The sequence below is a fragment of the Pelophylax lessonae genome (assembly GCF_965119305.1).
Source record: "Pelophylax lessonae genome assembly, chromosome: 2".
In the NCBI taxonomy this organism is placed as follows: domain Eukaryota; kingdom Metazoa; phylum Chordata; class Amphibia; order Anura; family Ranidae; genus Pelophylax; species Pelophylax lessonae.
In genome coordinates this window covers 294,416,325-294,437,444 of record NC_138769.1, presented here as the reverse complement: position 1 = coordinate 294,437,444, position 21,120 = coordinate 294,416,325, and the positions used below count along the sequence as shown (strand labels likewise).

The following is a 21,120-nucleotide window of genomic DNA, read 5'->3' as shown; positions in this document are numbered from 1 at the left end:
TGATCACAAAGATCGATTTAAGTATTGAGCCTGCTATCACATGTAAGTGGCGGGACAGAGACTCAATCTGTCTATCCACAGGGTCTGTAAAGACCAGGGACTCCTCCACTGGGACCGGATGGTCCACCTACAGTGGAACGGTCAATTTTGTGGATACCGTGTCTGCGAATGAATAGCGCCTCTTAAAATGCTTCTGCACCACTAACATCTGTTTGAGGTGCCCTCATTGGTCAAAGACAATTTTGTCAAAAAGTTCCGGACAAGGGAAAACGTTGTGCGACTTCTGGGATTTGCGAGTGCCAAATGACACCTGCATCCCTGACACTGCAGAATAATCCGCCATTTTTAAAGTTTCCTGCACTGACACAATAAGTTCCTCCTCCAGTGTGCTTTCCCGCACGCCTGCAGACAAGGATAGGTCGTCCTCGCCATCCGAGCGCGATGACACAGAACCCTCAGGGTGACCTGCATCCGCGGGCCCCATATCTACCTCAGCATCTGAGGATACAGGAGAGGCAGGGGAGAGCATAGGGCGCTTTTTACTAGTGGTATTTTTTAAAACCAAATGCCCTTTTGACACCAGGTTTTCCAAAACTGCCGTTAGGGAAGATAGGGGTTGCGACCAGGAGGTCCCCGCAACCGCAAGGAGGGGATCTGTAGGTGACATTTGTTCCTGGGATTCCATACGAACCCTGGAATAGCGCAGCGTCACTTTAAGAAAACTTCGAAAACCGGACCCACACCGCTGCAGCATTGGTACAAGTCCCAGGCACTAGCACTGCAGGAGAGGGAGAGGAAGGGAAGAGGGAGAGGAAGGGAGAGGAAGAGGGAGAGACCGTGAACCCAATAGACATACCACCATTCGATATGGAGAACAGGATTGGTCTGCTGGAAGTACCTGGGTCATTACTAGAGTAAAGGCCTAAAACCGCTCCCTGCTGTCCAGCGTTTGCGGACTTCGAGAAAAAGGCCGCCCAATGCATTTCTATGGGGAAAGCACAAAAACATGGCTGCCCATGCATTTCAATGGGAACCTCTTCAAAATGAGGCTTAAGGATTCTACAGTAAAATTGCAGTCTCATGGCAGGCCATGCGGTCTCTAGGACCCTCTAAGAGGTCCAAACGATAAGTGGCATCGGGGGGGGGTTCCCTGCAGGGCCCCCCACCAGCGGACCTGCTATAGCAGCACCAGTGCGTCCACCCCCCCAGGACCCCCGCCGCCGACTGAGGTAGGGACCTCTATGATGGTGGGGAGGGAGGCCTTGGGGAGCCTGGTACATACCGAGAGGCCAGGGGGAATGAGGGGTACCCGAGGGTCCGACCTTCCCAGGGAGGGGCCCAAGTCTGCTCCGAGACCACCAGAGCTATGGGGGGGGACACTACTCACCATACCAACGACAATCAGGTGGGCACCACTCCGGACAGACTACCTCTCCACTCGGGGTGGGGGTACTGACGGCCAAGGGGCTTACTGTGACTCAGGCCGAACCAGGTCGTGTACATCCCGGCAAGGTGTTTTACTCGCGGACCAGCCCCCGTCCATTGGGGCTCTGTCGTGGCGAGGCCTAAAGCTGGGCTATAACCTGCACATGCTTGCTGGCCGGGCTGGGAGACCTTAAGGATCTAGTCCGAAAGCCAGTCCGGCTGTTGATTGCAGTTCTCTCAAGAACATAACTAGCTAAAAAAAAAATTATTTTTTTAACAAAGGTTCCCATTAAAATAAAAAAGGCAAGCTAAGACCGAAGTCCCAGCCGGGAACTAGGTCCTATTACTAAACTAGGCAGAAACAAAACTGAATCCAGAGTGAGCGGGTGTATGCCTGCAGGGACTGCCCCATAGGCAGGGTAAAGATTTTTCCTGCCTAGTGTCCTACTCCTGTAGGGGGCAGCATAACCCAATGGTCAAAAAGAATATAGAGCTGCGTCTGTCAACAAACGATAGAGAAAAAAGGATTTTCAATACAGAAATGTTGGCTTACTGAAAAGTATGTCCATGTACAGTATGCACTCAATACTTGGTCGGGGCTCCTTTTGGATGAATTACTGCATCGATGCGGCATGGCAGCGATCAGCTTGTGGCACTGCTGAGGGGTTATGGAAAACCAGGTTGCTTTGATAGTGGCCTTCAGCTCATTTGCAGTTGGGTCTGGTGTCTCATCTTCCTCTTGACAATACCCCAGATTCTCTATAGGGTTTAGCTCAGGCGAGTTTGCTGGCCAATCAAGCTCAGTGATACTATGTTCATTAAACCAGGTATTGGTACTTTTGGCAGTGTGGGCAGGTGCCAAGTCCTGCTGGAAAATGAAATCCGCATCTCCATAAAGCTGGTCAGTAGAGGGAAGCATTAAGTGCTCTAGCATTACCTAGCAGAGGGCTGTGCTGACTTTGGTTTTGATAAAACAGTGGACCAACACCAGCAAATTACATGGCTCTCCAAATCACCACTGACTGAAAAATGTTGCATTTAATTTGGAAATCAAGGTCCTTGAGTCTGGAGGAATAGTGGAGGCACAGAATCCAAGCATAGCATGGCTCGGTTCGACCCCCCCACCCCACCGTGACTTACAGCAGCAGGAGACAATCAGGAGGGGGGGGTCTCGTGCCCATCCCTGGATTGAGATTGGCTTAGGTAAGTTTTAGGGAGGGAGCTGCACACTGAAGGTTTTTCACCATCATCCATAGAATGCATGGCGGGTAAAAACCTTCAGGCTTTACAACCACTTTGGGGTGAAAAAAAGAAGTCCAATTATACTCTCAGCAAATTTTCTCAAACTCTTTGTACAGACTTCATACAAATATAATCTAGGGCTCAGCAGTTTATCTCAAGTAATTCTATTCTATTTCCTAGTTAAAATAGAATTATTTTTTTCTTTCTTTCAAAGAACTGCCATATATTGCACGATCATGAACACAATTTAACAGTCTGCTTTATTTTTTTCTTACTTTTTATATATTTATAGGAGTACATTTGATTCCACTTCGCCACTGTATTAACCCCTGAATTAAAATAGTCCAACTGTTCTTTTTTGTAAACCGAAAGAAACTGGAGATCATGACTAATATTACAGGGATAAATGAAAATGACAAAAGGTCCAATAATTTAATGGTCTGTTGTAGGTCTATAGGTTAATAGGGTACGTGCACCGGAATGGATTATGGAAAGTTATCGTAACATTAGGCACTGTTGACTTCCATTTTCTGCAGCTGAGATTCTAGATCACTCTTTTTCCCACCATCATGCTGTTTCTTTTGTTTTTTTGTTAGCTCTTGATCAATTGGAGCTGGCTTCACAAATTTTATTATATCCTTAAGCCCTGTAGGGGGGAAAAACAAAAACACAAAACAAAAACATTTAGTTTATTTAATGACTTTGAGATTCACTTAAACCCTCACCTTGTAAAGCCACCCATTCAGTTTAAAAAAAGAAACAAGAAGCAGCACACTGGTCTTCCCAGGAATGGCTATGCCGGGGGTGGACATGTCAGCACAAGTCGGAGCATTGGAGAGCAGACTGTGTTCCCAGCAAAGCTAGAGCACTGACCACAGCGATTTAAAGTATACCTTAAAGAGGAGTGAGGTATGATGTAGTAGTCATTGCGCTAGGAAGCAATCTAGTGTGTAGGATGTTACGCGGGTAATCAAAATTCTTTAACGCATTTTAGTATAGGCTAGACCTTCCTGAAGTAGGGATAGATTCCTTTTAATTCACTGCCATGGAACGGTCAGTTCTCGGTTTCACTTTATGACCAGAGTCAAGTTTTAAAGGCAGCTCAGAGCTTTTGGATACTGGAGGATGTCTCCCAAGAATTGCTCCACCCTGACAGTGTACTTCTACCCTGGAGACTGGTATTGGAAGTAACAATGATCCAGCCTCTAGGACTGAGGGCCCTACCACATTCTCGCACGATAACCAGGACTGCACACGGACATACACTCTTCTTGAAATCCAAACCTGCCAAGCAAGATTTTTTCAGTCTGACTGAGAAATTCCAGTTGGAAAACTCATCTGTGCCAGCACCAGTAGGGATTGATGTCGACAATAGTCAGAACACGCCAATACATTGGCAGGGTGAAAGCAATGAAGACTGAATCACAAAGTTCACTCTGTTGAAGGGCCATCTTGGAGACTTGAAGTAAGACTTTACCTCTCTTGGTGTCAAAAAGTATTGCAAGGCTCTTTTTCTCATTCTCCAATTAGCTGAACATGCTTAAAAATGTTTGACAAGCTGCCAACAACTGATTATTCCTTGAGATCAATAGACGATAGTCTTCTTTGCTCACAATCTTTATTATAGTCACTATTAACTTCTTCCTGAATGATTTCACTCAAATTAGCAGTTGAGAAGATTTGCGTCCCAAAATGGCCTGCATCTGCCTAAAGATTTTGGAACCAAAAAGGGAGGGTGGATTAAAACACTCCCAATTTCTGAGAAGGGACTTTAAATCCTGCACTTTTGCTTTTGAACGATTTTATATAGGAAGGGAGAACATCTTACTTTGTCTCTAAATTTTGGAACTATCCACACTCTGCTGAAAACTTTGAAATGAGCAGCCTGGGTTTGATGACCACTCGGAAAGATTTGTCTGAAGGTTTTTTGCTTCTTTTACCTCCTTGGGCCTTAGACATGAGGTTTTTGAGAAAGGGTACCTTTCCATGTTCTTAGTCACTCTCTGCATGGACGATTGGGATCATCTATTAAAGGCAATGTACTCGGTTTTCATTATTTTAACTAGGTAATAGTGTAGTTCTATTCCCTATGCTGTTTGTTTGTCTCATCTTGTAATGATGGGCTTACATGTTGCGAATACAGTTTGTAGTGTCATGGCTGATTTCTCTAGATCTTGTTTCAGCCAACTTGTCCCTATGCTCCAAAAGGGACAAGACAAACTTTCTGGTCCGGATCACACAGCATCCAGGGCATGCCTTGCCACCCGCTCTGTGTTGCATCACAAATGTGGGTGTGCGAATGTAATACACATCTTCCAGCTGCATGGAACAACTTAATCATATAGAAAAAAGATACCCCCTCCAAATTCATGGAAACATAGGCCTGTTGGTTTCACTTTCAAAATATGGATATGTACAACCAAATTATAACTCATTCCAGGACATCACAGATGCCAACTAGCATACCCGCTACCTGAGCGATCCTCTCCCCCACATAATTCTGTGATGCAGTTCAGACCATCTACTCTATATCCTTCGACCCTACTTACAGAACTTGTCCCACCCCCTGCACTGGTTGGCCGAGGTAGCAGACTCCATGTGTTGGAGGAGAAAGGGCCCTGCCTTTTAATTTTCGGGTACCTCACCATATCAGCGCAACTCTCTCTCTAATCCCCCCCCCTCCTGTCTTTTTTGTTGTTCAGAACTATGATAGTGGAACACGAACCATTTGGGGGCTAAACCTTTTAACCCTTTCTTTGCCAGACCCTTTTTTCCCCACATTAAAATGCACATTTTAAGTCTGAAGATTAGTTAAATCCTCCAAAACATTGAGGGGCATTTACCAAGACTGGATATGGCAACCAATCCGCTTCTCTCTTTTGTAATCAAAGCTTAAAGTGATTAAAGTCTGTTATTTTTTTTATAAAAATAACGAACATGTTATACCTACCTTCTCTGTGCAGTGGTTTTGCACAGGGCAGCCTAGATCTTCTTCTCGGGTCCCTTTTTGGCTCTTCTGGCCCCTCCCGCCTGTCAAGGGCCCCCACAGCAAGCAGATTTGGGGGCATCCGAGGCGAGCCGTAGCTCCCTGTGTCCATTCAGACACTGAGCCCCGGTTCGACCCTGTGGCAAGCATCGCCACTTACAGAGTATTCTGTCAAGAATGATTGTCCAACTGTATTATGTGTGTATTGTATGTGTAAACGTAACCCGTGCAGCACCTGTAGGATTTTGTATTGGGTTAGCTGCTGGTTCATGAATGTGTATTGGAAACCCCTGCTGTCCCTCTGTGGAGACCCCGTATAAGTATCTTGCTTTTGTTAGCTGCTGGCTCATGAATGTGTATTGGAAACCCCTGCTGTCCCTCTGTGGAGACCCCGTATAAGTATCTTGTTTTAAATACAAGTCCTGTGAATAAAAGAGTTAGTTGACCTCCAAGCCATGTGCCGTCTGGTTATTGGAGGGTTTTTAATATTATACGCTACCAGGATTATTGTATGCTGTGTCTGACTACCAGTGGAGATGTCGTGGATCATACTGCTACTCCGCTACAAACCCCACCCCAACACTCTCCTGATTGGCTGACTGACAGCAGCGGGAGCTAATGGTGCTGTGTCTCAGCCAATTAGGAGGGAGTGTCCAGGACATCCAAGGCACTCGTGGACATTACTGAATAGAGATGGGGTTCAGGTAATATTAGGTGGCCAGTTGCATACAAAAGGCTTTTTATCTTAATGCATAGAAAGCATTCTGCCTTTACAATCACTTTAACTAAGCTGAAGATAGAAGCTGATTGCATTTAATAAAATAATTTTTTAAATAAATATTATTTATTATATTATATTATTATTTAATAATATTGCATTTGCAATTCTTTTTTTTTTTTTTATCTTTCACGACATTAGCAAGGCTGTTTATCAAACCCATACTTTTAGTAAAATATACACAAAACATTTTTTGATAAGATATAAAAGATGAGATTGCGTCATGTAAATGGTTTCCAAACATGTCAAGCCTGAAAAATTGAAATTTTTGACTTACCGTAAAATCCATTTCTCTGATGTTCATTGACGGACACAGCGCTTGATTTTTCTTAACAATTGGGTTCTACTGCCCCCTACAGGAGTAGGACACTAGGCAGAAAAAAAGCTCGACTACGTCTATGGGCAGTCCCAGGGGGGTATACACCCACTCAGTTTTGTTACAAGCAGTGTCAGAAGAAAGCCAACTCCACAGAGGGGTGGGTGCTGTGTTCGTCAATGAACATCAGGGAAATAGATTTTACGATAAGTCAAAAATCCCATTTTCTCTTTCGTTCATTGACGGACACAACTTCTGATTCTTCTTAACCACTGGGACATCCCAAAGCAGTGTTAAACATAAGGGGAAGGAAAAAAGCAGAAAACAAAATTCCAAAAGGCTAACCATAGCCAACCAGGTAACAAGGAGCTCAACCATAAAACAACTGGAGCTCACCTGAAAAAAAAAAAACAATACCCCCTCAGAGGACCAGGTCCTCTAAACTGCAGCCAGCAAAACCTTGCGGCTAAAAGAAGCATCCGCAGATGCCAACACAACTACTTTATAAAAATTTTGTAAAAGTATGCACCGACGACCAGGTGGCCGCCTTGCAAACCTGCGTCACCGACGCTTGATGGGGGAAAGCCCAGGAGACACTAAGCGCCCTAGGAGAGTGTTCCTTGACAGGGAAAGGATGACCCTGGCCCCTGATGCAATAGGCCTGAACCACGGTCTGTCTGATCCATCTAGAAATGATCGCAGAAGAAGCAGACACCCCTTTGTGGAGGTCTGACCGTGAGCACAAATAGAGAATCTGTCTTTCTAAAAGACTCTGTAGCTGCCAGGTATACCCTTATTGCCCAAACCATATCCAAGGCATGCAAGGCAATTTCCTTCAGATGATATTTAGCCTGGGACATTGGAAGGCAACACAATGTCTTCAATCAAATGACAGTCAGTCAGAGACCACCAAAGGAATGACAGACGGGGGCGAAGCACCACCTTATCCTTGTGAAATCACCAATAAAAGGTGAACAACATAACGCCGCCAGTTTCAACACCTTGCGCGCAGAGGTGATAGCCACCAAAAAAAAGGCCACCTTCTGGGGCAGCGCAAGCAGGGAAACCTGAATAATTTCAAAGGGAGGCTTCTGTAGAGCTGAAAGCACCACATTAAGAGCCCAGGAGGGCAACGGAGTCCGCACTGAAGGAACCAAATGTCAGACACCCAAAAAAGTACACACCAGGGAGAAGGAGGCCAAAAGGTCATTGGAAAAAAGACAGCCAAAGCCGATACCTGGCCCTTAATGGTACTCCAAGGCCAATTTACATTCAACCCCCCCCCCCCAATTGAAGGAAGGTTAGGATCCGATCCATCGAGAAGGAGCGAGGATGAACCCCAAGAGACTCACACCATGCAATGTACATCTTCCACGTATGATGGTAGATCTTCCTAAAAGTAGATTTCCTAGCAGCTTTCAACAGCGTAAGAATCACCAACTCAGATAAGCCTCCATCCTTCAGCACATCCTCCCTGAGAAGAAGTCCCCAAGGAGCATCGGCGACCAGCCATACCCGATCGGCATACCAAGACCGGCAACATCAGTCTGGACAGATTCCCTTCTGCTTTGATCCTGCACAGGAGTCGTGGCAGAAGTTTAAGAGGGCTGGCTATTTAATGAGCCGTCAGGACACTACTTGTGCCCCCTTGGCGATTGACAGACTACGGCTGTGGCATTGTCCAAATTAATTCATACTGGACAACCCTGAAGATGAAATGTCCAATGATCCAGAGAAAGGCTGATTGCTCCGAGTTCGAGAACATTAATCGCCAGCCTGGACTCCCCCTGAGCACATCTGTGCAGAGGACGCCCCCCCCCCCCCCCGATCATGCTGGCATCTGTTGCGACAACCGTCCAGTACAGGGGGAGAAAGGATTTTCGCTGTCGAAGTGCCAGAGAAAGAAGCCACCTCTAGAGACCGTGGATCCTTGTCCCATGTCACCAGACTCTCTTCAGCAGAGATCTTGTGTGGAACTGTGCAAACAGACAGCCTTGAGGGTGGACACCCAGAACTTGCATGCCAGCCCGGAGGGATAATCGTCTGCTGAACAACAGAAGCAGAATTGCCTCCTGCAAGGTCTGGAGTTTTTCCATAGGAAGAAACACTCTGGCTGAAGCAGAGCCTAGAGTCAGACCCAGATAGTCCAGTTTTTATGGACAGAACCAAAGCAGACTCCTGAAGGTTTAGAATCCAATGGAACTCCCTCAGAGTTCGCAGAGCAATCTCCAGTTGTCCATCAGAGCAGTCGGAAACTACGCTCACAGATGATCATCCAGGTACCCCAGTGCCGTGATCCCTCGCTGACTCAAACAAACAATGCCAGCACCGGGGGCCAACTCTTGTGAAGACCCAAGGAGTGGAGACGAGACCAAAAGTCCACACCACAAACCGATAATACTCCTCGCCCACGGCAAAATGGAGGAAGCGTTGGTGACCGCCACATATTAGAATGTGCAGGTAGGCGTCCTTGATGTCAAAGGAAGTGAGAAAATCCCAGAGGAAGGGACGCCACTACCGTGCGAATGACTCCATTCGAAACTTCTGTACCCTAACAAAGCAGTTTAGCGCCTTGAGGTCCAAAAATTGGACGTACCTTGCCTACCTTCCAGGGAACTGTAAAGAGGGTTGAGTAAAACCCCTGAAAACGTTCCGGGACAAGTATTGCACTTCCCCAAAGAGACCCCCCTAAGCGATCTGGGGACAAGTGCAGGTTGGAAGGGAAGAACCTTTCCGGAAGTTAAGACTGAAACTCGATCTTGTAGCTGGACCAAATGACTTCATGGACCCACTTGTCCTGTACCGGGGAGGTTCACAGATCCAAGAAACAAGCGAAGATGTCCCCCCCCTCCCCCACCCCAGATACGGGTGAGGGCGCCCCTTCATGCAGAGGAAGTCCTCTTGGTACCTCCGGTGGAAGCCCTGCAGGGATTTGATCCCTTGTCTTGAGACCCTGAGGAACGAAAAAAGCCTCTTATGAGCCAAGAAGAATGGCCCACGTCTACGACGGGGCTCCTTGCCCTTGGTAGCCTGCGGAAGAAGAGTACTGTTCCCCCACTGTGAGACCCTCAATGAGGTCATCCAAGGAAGCTCCAAACCGGCGATCCCCTACAAAGGGGAGATCAGATAATGCCTTCTAAGATGTCTGCAGACCAGCATTTCAGCCAGATAATATGCAGAAGAACCACTGCTGATACAGACAGCCTAGAAATCCAAGGAGCCGTATTCAAAAGAGGCATTACAAAAAAAATGTAGCCCCTGAACCAACTGATCTGCCAGCTCCGCAAAGGCAGGGAAGGGGGTGGCTTCCCCTCCAGGTCCCAGAGTAAAAGTTTAGCCCACCCTGTCAGAGTTTGCGACACCAGGGCAATAGTAAATACCAGCCCTAGGTGCCGAACCAGCCACAGCGAACATATGGAGGGTCAGAGCCTCTGCCCTTCTATCAGCCGAATCTTTAAAGGGCGGGGACTCCTCAACCGGAACTAAGGTAGCTTTATTTATATAGGTGGGACAGTCTGCTTTTTAAGCAGGGAATCCTCATAGGGATACCGCATAGCAAAACGCTTGGGGACCACAAGAGTGCGTTTTGGACAATCGCACTGTTTTGTGACAATGTTGTCAAAGTAAGCGGGAAAGGGGAACAACATCACCACGCCCTTGGGTGCCAAAAGGGACTGGCGCCTCCGACGCAGCATCAGCCGCATCCTCCAGTTTTACAGTTTTTTTACGCACTGACACAATCGGTGCATAAACCAGCGCCTTTTCATGCACAGCTAAAGGAGCAAAGGAATCATCCCCACTGAGCATTTAGGGTGCGTGGTTGCAGACACAGTAGGGTTGCCATATACTAAGCTCACCTGGAAAACCGAACAATCAGGGGAGGCAGCCAACTACGATCCCGCAAAGGGGAAACCGAGCAAGGGCTCACGAATAGACCACCTACTGGCCCCCGCAAAAAAAAAAAAAACAAGGTCGTCGCCCTCCATAAAGGGCATAATAAGAAATAGCCCCCCCAGAAGGGGTCCCTGATGGACCCACAGGGCTAAAAGGGGCAGGTGCCCCACACAATGGCTGCAAGGCTGTCGTTAAAAAAAAATGAAGCACCCCCATAGTGCCACCCCTTCCAAGGGAGGCGCCAAGCTGTCCAAATGGCCTAGCAGGCCCCGGCCCAAATTTTTGTGGAAGGCCCAGCCGCAAGTGCGTGAATCCAAGCTCGGCAGATGCCCAAAAGAAGAGTGGGGGCTTCAGCTAAATGCACTGGGGCTGCCCCCCAACATAGGGGGCCGACTCGGCCTAGTAGGTTGCAAGCCGCAGCCTAAATTATGTGGGCGCCCAACCGCATGGACGCAAGCCCCAGCGGAGCCGACCACCCAGGGGCAATGGAGGGGAGGGCGGGTGCCCAAACGGGAGGCAGTGGTTTTTGCCAACCTCACTGGGGGTCCCACCATCCCAGGGAGGGGCGCCAAGTCTACCCCAAAACCCACCAGGAGTAAAGGAGGGAGACAGCTCCTTACCATACCAGGAACAGGGTGGGAACCACTCCAGACAGACCATCACTCCATCGTAATGTGGGTGCTGTCAGCCAGGAGAAATGCTGCGACTCAGGCCGAGGCCAGGTCGTATGAGTCCTCGCAAGATGTTTTAACTTCCAGGCCAGCCCCAGTCCAGTAGGGCTATATCGCGGCCGACCTAGCGCAGAGCTGCTGTCTACACGTGCTCACTAGCCAGACTAGGGGAACCCTCTGGATCTAGATTATCCAGTCCGTCGTCCAGTCTGGCAATTGATTATAGATTCTCGTAAACATCAACAATCTACACTACTCAAAATGGTCCAGAGACAGCGCTATAAAAGCCTTTACAGCTTAATTTAGAGTTTACCACAAATGATGGCCCTAGAACTAATGTTCTCAGTTCAGTGTGCGCTGTGCTACCTAATATTGGTGATGGAATAGACTATCCCAGACATCCGACGGGGTGTGTGCGGCTTATAAAAGTGTATGTGGAAGTGATCACTTCCACTAGAAAGGCGACTGGGAGAAACAGCTACAGCAGTCTGGAGTGAGTGAGTGAGTCAGTCAGTCAGTCAGTCAGTCAATAGGCTGGTGCTGCCACCCATGTGAGCCCTACGTTGGTGACAGTAAAAGTGGATAAGGCTGCTTAAGGAGGCTATTCTGGAGTCTCGCAAAGTCCAATCTATCTGTCATGGTGATATGCCTGGGAAGAAAAATGACAGTAAGTTTTTGTTTTGAATATTCTAGAATGTCGCTTTCGTGGAAAGAGCGAAATTATATACTAAAGTAGAGGTGCACCGAATGGAAATTATGGTGCCGAAAACTACCGTTTTTAGAAAATTTTTATATATAAAATTGTATTCTATTTAACTTTTTAATTAATATCATGAATGTAATTGTCTGCTATTATTGGCACCTTTGGCACTAGAAAAGCTCATGAAAAATGCATTCCCTCGAATTCTATGTATGTCTTCTCTTCACACTGGTCCGTTGCGCTTCAGTTGTGGTGTTAAAAATCCTGCTTGCTGCATTTTTGGTCAAAAAAAAGGCAGGTCCCATTAAAATGCATTGGAAAAGCAGCAAGAACTCATCAATAACACACCCGTGTTACATTTTTGATGTAGTTTTTGAGTCACATGACCTATGAAAAACAAATCATAAGCGTGGCAAAATTGCCCCAAATTCCTGATAAAAAAAAAAATGCAGGAAAATTACATGCACTTTCATGATCGGCACCTTTTTCTCTCATTGGCAAAATGCCAACACCACCATTTTCGCCCAATATGTTTTGGCAGCTGATATTTTGGTGCATCTCTATACTATAGAGCAGGGGTATTGAATTAAAATTTATCGAGGTCCGGTCAGTAAAATTTTCTTGTAGCAGAGGTTCGAATATCATGTCGGAACCCATGGCGTCTTTTCGCATGTGCCAAACAGCATGTTGCCACAGCACCATGCAGCTTGGTTCTGCACGATTTTGGAAAAAAAAAAGGTCAAGAACTTCTTTCTCTATGTTTCTCGCGGGTAGTTCAGCCCGCGATGTGTGCGCCACATGCACAGATCTGAATCCCTCAGTCCTCACTGCTCATCACAGTCCTCTCTGCCTTCACATCAAGATCCCCTCTTGATGAGTGTCCTCAGGTTCCCCTTTACATCACCCCCCTCCACTCCTTTCACAGTAATGTTCTCACACTTCCTTGTCATCGACCCCCCCCCCCCCTTGACAGTACTATCCTCTGCCCCTATTTACATCACCCCCCCCCCATATTACTGTTCTCTGTCCCCACAATCCCCCCCCCCCCCCACAATACAATCCTGAGCTACCCCGCATTACTGTCCTCAGCCCCTTTCACATTACTGTGCTTATTGTCCCCCACATTTCTTAGCCCACCCACATTACAGTCCTCAGCCTCCCCCCATTTAATGACACACATTACAGTCCTCAGTCCCCCCACTTTATTGTCCTCAGCTCTCTCCACATTACAATCATCAGTCCCCCCCACATTACAGTCCTCAGCCTCCCCCAATTTGATGTCCCCCCCCACACACACACACACACACACACTATAGTCCTCAGCCTCCCCCAAATTAATATCCCCACCCGCCCCCACCCCCCGCACACACACACACATTACAGTCCTCAGCCTCCCCCAATTTCCCAATTTAATGCCCCCCCCCCCCCACACACACATTACAGTCCTCAGCCTCCCCCCCATTTAATGACACACACACACACACACACACACACACACACACACACACATTACAGTCCTCAGTCCCCCACTTTATTTTCCTCAGCTCTCTCCACATTACAATCATCAGTCCCCCCCCCCACATTACAGTCCTCAGCCTCCCCCAATTTAATGTCCTCAGGGCCCACCGAACATCACAGTCTTCAGGGCTCCACTTTAATGTCCTTAGCCCCCCCCCCCCCAATATGATGTCCTCAGCCCACCACATCACAGTCCTCAGCCTCCCCACTTGAATGTCCTAACCTCCCCCCCACACCCCACATTACAATCCTCTGTCCTCCACTGTAATGTCCTCAACATACACACACACACACACCACAGCTCTTCCACTTTGCTGTCATCAAATACACACACACACACACACACACACACACATCACTGTCCTCAGCACACACATACCTCATTTTCAGCTTTCCAAACTAGTGTCCTCAATCCCTGGGACTTCACCCCCTCCCTTGCTGTCTTACCTTGTTACACCGATCGAAGATTGGAGGGAGGCACAGCATATTTGGATGGAGGGGGGTGTTGCAAGATCGTGATTGGTTGCTAGGACTGCCCTTCATCCTAGCAGCCAATCCCTGCTTGTTAAACTCGGGCAGCTCCGCCCTCCATCCAGAACTGTCCTGCCTTCTGCTGTCTGCTCTGTGAGGAATGGATTACAGAGCGACGGCAGGGGAAGAAAAGGCTGCTAAATAGCGGTACCGCGGCGGTCCGAATGGAAACATGATGCGGGCCACATGTGGCCCGCGGTCCGCCATTTAGTGATCACCGCTATAAAGTGACAGCTCTAAAAAAACTGCCATGGTTGCAAACATCACATTTGAGAGGGCAGTGACCAATAGCAATCTCAGGGCCTGTTAATGTCTATATGCTTTTACAGAAAAATCACATGCCTAAAAAAATATAAATGTAAAATGCACATATACTGCTTGATTTACTAAAGGCAAATAGGCTGTTCCCTTTGCAAGGGATATTGGACTTTACTACAGAATTTTCCCAGAGCTTAGTGAAATGTCACTTTGCAAGCAATACCTAATCACATGCAAGGAAAATAATAAAAAAAAAATAAAAATAAACAATTATGATGGAATAGTCTATTTGCCTTTAGTTATTCAACCTCAAATTCATGGCAGGGAATACTCTTTTGACCCTGCACTTAGACTTTTACACCTCTTGGTGCATGCTTTGATTGTTTCTATTTAAAAAGCCACTAGCTGGTCAAACATATTAAACTAAAATTAATAGTGCCTTTGGCTGGCCATACATTATACAATTTCTGTACAATTTTCTTGAAATTTACCTTCAACTATGTAGTACAAAGGCCTGCCTAATTGGATACAAGTGAAAGTGTTGTTTAGCTTTGACCTCGTATTATGTGGTTTGTGGTAAATCTAATAGAAAATTGTACAAGCAGATTGAACATGTATGGCCAGCCTTAAGCAGCAAAGGCAGTGGATGTTCACATGCCAGAGTACTGATGCATTGCAGTCAAAATCCCCCGTTTGGTAGGCAGTACCATGCTAAACCCGTTCCATTCAGGTAATGGTGGTAGGACATTTACATCTGATGTAGCCATTTATGGGGTAAAACAAGCAGTAAAAATCAATTTTCCACACATCTAAACCTAGCCCAACAGCATGATAATTTTACACAATAATAATATGAATGATCAGAATTGGAATAAGATTCAAGATCTAAAGAAGATGCCGATAGTTTTACTGACCAGCAGGCATGAAATCTCTGAGTTTTTCTGGTACAATTACTCCTCCTTCAGTCTGATAATTCTCCAGAATTGCACAGATGGCTCGTGTTGTAGCACACATAGTAGCATTTAACATATGCACAAAATCAGCCTGCAACATACAAGACAAGGCAATATTTATTTAAAACCGCAGAATCTCAAAAAATAAAATGTTCCCTTGACTTAAGAGCTCTCAGCACAACCAAACCAACCAATTTTGTTTGGTTGGTTAGGGGAAAAAAAAAATATTCAATAAAACAATGCAAGGAGCAATGCACCAAGTGCAATATAATTAATTACCACTTGAAATGTATTTATACTCAGACTTCCAATATAGAGACCACTGACTGGCTGACTTCTGTAGAGAAAATTGGTTACTAAAGGTCACTGATCTTGGCACTTATTGCTTTTTCCCTTGGATGGTTTGTTAAATAGGGCTGTCAAAGACTATATTTGAATGATATAACATTTATTTTTTATTATCTGTGCCCCTTCAGCTTTATGCCATAATACGCTAGTATGCACTGCAAACTAGCACATTATGATAGATTTCCCTGTCAAAGGAGGACCTCCAGCACTGTGCTGTCAGTGGAGGAGGGCTCCCATTCCTCCTCATCGCTCAGTATTGAAACTACTGGATCAGCATGAGAACTAGGCAACAAAAAAAAAAAAAAAAAAAAAAAAAAGAAGGACAGCCAACATATTTCTTTCATTACAGATAATCTTCAGTCTGTGAATATAGGAGTTAGTGTGTAAGGGGCTCCCCTTCAATGGATCTCCAGATGATAAAAAGCAAATGTGCTGTGAAAATAAGATCCACTGATGTAATTTGCTTCACATCTCAGGCCTCACTCATATGCTACTTGCTAACAGCAATACATGAAACCGCTGTTTTTTCCTGTTATACTTATGTAAAGTGCAAAATACGTGGATTTCTAAGCTCCCACAGGTTTTAAAGAATGGTTGGTATATCATACCATACCAGTCAGTGTGGCCAATTATGGCAGATCCCAGCCAAAATAAATAAAGGAAGTAAAGAAAGGAAAGATACACACAACCAAAAGTATTGGGACGCCCATGAACTTTAATGGCAACCCAGTCTTAGTCTTCAGGGTTCAATATCGAGTTGGCCCACCCTTTGCAGCTATAACAGCTTCAACTCTTCTGGGAAGGCTGTCCACAAGATTTAGCAATGAGTCTATGGGAAGGTTTGACAATTCTTCCAGAAGCGCATTTGTGTGGTCAGACACTGATGTGGACGAGAAGGCCTGGCTCGCAGTCTGTGCTCCAATTCATCCCAAAAGGTGTTCTATCAGGTTGAGGAGAGGCCAGTCAAGTTCCTTCACCCCAAACCGCTCAGCCATGTGTTTATAGACCTTGCTTTGTGCACAGTCGTGTTGGAATGAGAAGAGCCAAACCCAAACTGTTCCTAAAAAGTTGGGAGCATGAAATTGTCCAAAATGCCTTGGTATGCTGACACCATAAGAGTTCCCTTCACTAGAACTAAGGGGCCAAGCCCAACCCCTGAAAAAAAAACCCACGCCATAATTCCCCCCTCCCCCAAATGATTTGGATCAGTGCACAAAGCAATGGCCATAAAGACATGGATGAGCGAGTCTGAGATAGAGGAACTTGACACTCCTAAACCTTGTGGACAGCCTTCCTAAAAGAGTTGAAGCAGTTATAGCTGCAACTCAATACTTTTGGTATTATAGTGTGTGTGTGTACACACGCACGCACACACACTCTCTAATGTGCCACAGTTGGACAGTTAAGGTAGAACTGTGTCTCATTGAGAATTTCTCTAATTTCCTGTTTCAAAGCTAAAACTGGAAGTGATAGGACAACCCCCCCCCCCCCCCCCCCAAAGTGAGGGAATATCTTGTCACCAGAACTAGTGTCCCCCTTGGAAGATGTCCACTCTATTCCTGTTCTGTTGACCACTTAAAATTGGGAATATTTTTTACTTTTCGTAAAAATCACGAAGAAGGCAAACAGAGGGTGAATCTCCCGAACGGTGGCACAGACGGCAATAAAAAAAAAAAAAAAAAAAAAAAGTATAGGTGCTCTAATCCAGCAGTTGTCAACCTCATTGACCACTATAAAAATTTTCAATTTTTAATCCTGCAGACCACTAACATAAATTTTACATGCCTTATATACACACACACAGCTCTGGCTCTCTGCCCCCCTGCCCCGGGATCACACTGCTGCCTTACACAAACTCCTCATTAGATCTCACTTCCTTTTCCAGCCATGTGCCAAGCTCTACGCTCTCTCCCAGAGTCTCATCAGTGCTGCCATTAGGAGTCTCCTTCTTCCCCCTCCCGCTCTCTGTGCTACACCCAGCGCCTCCCTCTGAGTTCACAGGAGCTGGAACTCCAGGGGAGGCTTTGAGTATCAATGTGCATGCACAGTATTGACTGTCAGTGCACATTGAGAACAACACCAGAAACATTGGGCGGTAGACATCAGTCACAATGTTGATTTAAGGCAGAAGCCCTGGGGAATCACCAAGATTTTCTAATGGACCACTGTTCTAATCCATTACCACTTTAACCAAAAAAAAAAAAAAAAAAAGTTTTCCCTTTAGGTATACTTTAAAAAAAATAAAAATAAAAATTACTTTGGTGGAATCCAACGTTTTGGACACTCCAAATCCTAATCCTGGTGCTTCAGCATAGAGAAAATATTTTCATCTCTACCCTTCCTATTGGTACAGTGAGCTAGGCAACTTGCTCAGGGGAACTGCTGGCTAAAATTAGCCCATTGCTTTACCTTATCCATCATCTTTTTTGTTTGTCCATAACGGATGCGCAGCCTTCGCGCCTGATAGTCAGTGCAATTTGAGCAAGACACTAATTCTCTAAATGCAGCGGAGCCAGGAAACCATGCTTCTAAGTCCAGCTTCTTACTGGCTGCGTGATTTAAAGAACCTGTAAAAAGCAGAAAAATCCTCAGTAGATATGCAAAACAAAAGATCCAGAGTATTAGAAGCACTGATGGCTTAGAAAATATGTATAGAGTTTACACAAATGGACATTCAGTCTAAATTAGCTAATTTCAGACAAAATTAATAAAAAAAAATAAATAAAAGTGTATATTTATTAAATGGTTCACATACCTGGAGCAAGCATGCTGTAAATGCGTGTCAGAAAAGTTTCCAATTTACTTAACAGTATACTTGCTGCAGGTCAGCAACTCCAGTTTTTTAAAGCCAAAACATTAGATTGACAGCCAGAGAACCAGCATTTTCAAAAGGGAAAGTTCAGCAATGTTATCCCCCATTAATCTCTTATGACAAAGTCCTTTTAACTAAAGATGTCTTTTTTTTAACCAGATAACAGTTGTTAACTCTTGTATAGGGGGCGTACACAGCCATAATCTTTGACTTGTCAGACATGTGGAGCTTATTGGTCACTGAACGTGACTGATAAGAGTAAGGGATAGCATCAAAACCGAAACGCTGTATTCAATTAAATCCCTTAGTATAAACCTGAAAGCTACTTTTTTTGCCTCACTTAGTTTTTGAATAGGGAAACAAAAACATTTAGGGAATGGAACACCTGTTTTTATTGATATCTGAGCCTCCGTTAGGGTCCTTTCACACGGGCTTTCCACCCAGCGGACTCCGTTTTGCTCAGCGGGGATCAATTCACAGATCCCCGCTGAGCAGGCGGATGACAGGTCAGCCTCTGCTTACTTTGCAGAGACAGACCTCTCAGATCCCCATTCTCCTCTATGGGAGATCGGAAGAAAACGGACCGCCTGACCATTTTCATCCAATCCTCCAGATGTATGGAAAATAGGGTTTCGATCGGATTGGATAGCAGTGGAGATGTCATCGCTGACATCTGCTGCGCCTTACGGGTGCATGGAGCAGCCGATAAGATCCGCCTGAAAAACTGACAGGTCAACCTGATCGGAAAGCCCGTGTGAAAGGGGCCATAGGGAGATTCACCCTCTCAGCGTGTCCTGATAATTAAGGCTCCACTCACACCTTGGCGTTCCAGATGGCGGCTGGAATCACCGCGATTTTGCCCACGATTCCTGAATTGCCACAAACTGCACTTGTGATCCGTTACTTTCACTGGCACCCCAATCGGGGCGGGATTTTGCTGTGATTGTTGGCTGACAAGAAGTTCTGGGACCTCTTTCAGGGGGGCGAAAGGTGTCCCGCGATTCGGTTTAAATGATTTTGCCGGGATTGGTCAGGCTACAACCACGTCGTGCCATTGAAAGTACTGGGATCACAAGCACGTCCCGCGATTTGCAGGGATTCAGGAATCGCGAAGATTACACCTGCGATCTGGAACGTCAAAAAGGTGCGAATAGAGCCTTATAACAAAAAGAGAAAATCCAAATAACAAAACAGAAAAAAAAAAAAAAGAAGGTGCGAAATCTTACAAAAAAGGGACACTAGTTCTAGTGACCTTGATAAATACCAGGGAATTCTCTCACTGAGGGTTTTCCCCTTCCTGCCTGTTGTGGCTATGTTAGAGGAACTAAAAGTAAATCTCCCCAATAGGAAAAAATCTGACATAGGAATAACCCTCAACCATTAAAAAAAAAAAAAAAAAAAAAAAAAAAAAAAGGGTTTAGCCTTCAGTTCTACTTTAGGATGTTCAAAAGTGGACCTGAATTCAAAGTTAATGTTTTTATATTTGTTTAGGGAATATCTAGAAATGTTAAATATGCCTTTAAAAATTAGCAGTTCACTTCCTGAAATGTGGGGGTGCCTACAGCCTCATAGCTGAATTCTAAGGTACTGCTGCCTTTAACTGCTATTCTCGGGAATTTTGAAATAAGATTTAGGGATGTCACTACTGTGTTGTCCGTGGTGGGAGCTCGGATATGAGGAAGTGAAACCCTGCTTCCACCAAGATGGCTACGTTCACACAGAACAGAGATTTGGTGCAGAACGGTACAGTTAATACATTAACGTGCAAAAATCAGCTGCAGGCCCCCCCTGCAAGTTAATGGCATAATGTGCTAGTATATACCACATTATGACAAGCTAGCCTGTAAAACAGATCACTACAGCAGCACACTCACTACTGCTAGGACATCCATTACCACCTGGTCTTCCTTTCGGGTTTATGGGCTCTGGCCGTTGAATGGCTGAGCTGCAATGATCCCACTCCTACACATGCACACAGGCAGGGCTGTCTTTAACACAGGGCAAAAGGGGCAGCTGCCCCAGGCCCAGTCATTGTTGTGGGGCCCAAAGCAGCTGCCTCTTGAGCCTGCACTGCCTGCAAATAGTTGATAAGTGCATTTGGGGAGGGCCCAAGAAAATGTTTTCCCAGGGTCCAATCAATAATAAAGATGGCCCTGCACACAGGACACATGATCACAACACTCTTGATTGTGAATATCTCCTATTGTGAATATCACCTATGGTGCACATTTAGGAGATATTCAATGCACCTACAGGTAAGCTTTACTATAAAAAAACTGACCAAGCGGAGTTTACTACCTCTTTAAGGGCTGACTCACACCAGAATTCTGTTTCTTTACATGGTACCGCGATACCATGCAATTTGGTACCCGCAAATGCAGATCCGTGCTCAAGTGCTATTACCAATCAATTTGCACCCGCAGCAGAATGCAAAGGCAATGCGTTTTGAGCACTCTGCGGGAAACGCACACAGAGAGTGCCTTTCCCACACTGCGTTCTGGTGTGAACTGATCCCAAGTGATCATAATCTAATGCAGGCATGAACACTTCATCCTGATTACTGAGAAATGTATTGCTTAGGATATAAAAGTTAGCATTAAATAAAGGTAGTAATCAACAAAGAAAGTATACATGCATAGGTCTAAAATGTAAAGGCTTTTTGCATGGCTGTATCTTTTCCTAAATAAT

General features: G+C 45.6%; 1 protein-coding gene across 1 annotated transcript in view; it reads right to left on the bottom strand.

Annotated features, from left to right (window-relative positions):
- Positions 1-2,908: 2,908 nt before the first annotated feature.
- SARS1 (seryl-tRNA synthetase 1) overlaps positions 2,909-21,120 on the bottom strand; it is a 35,780-nt gene continuing 17,568 nt past the window's right edge. The window contains exons 9-11 of the mRNA XM_082244702.1: positions 18,030-18,187; positions 15,234-15,363; positions 2,909-3,313 (exon numbers count right to left, since the gene is read on the bottom strand). Of these exons, the coding sequence (XP_082100828.1) occupies positions 3,174-3,313; positions 15,234-15,363; positions 18,030-18,187 (428 nt within the window). The 3' untranslated portion in view covers positions 2,909-3,173. The remainder of the gene's footprint in view (positions 3,314-15,233; positions 15,364-18,029; positions 18,188-21,120) is intronic.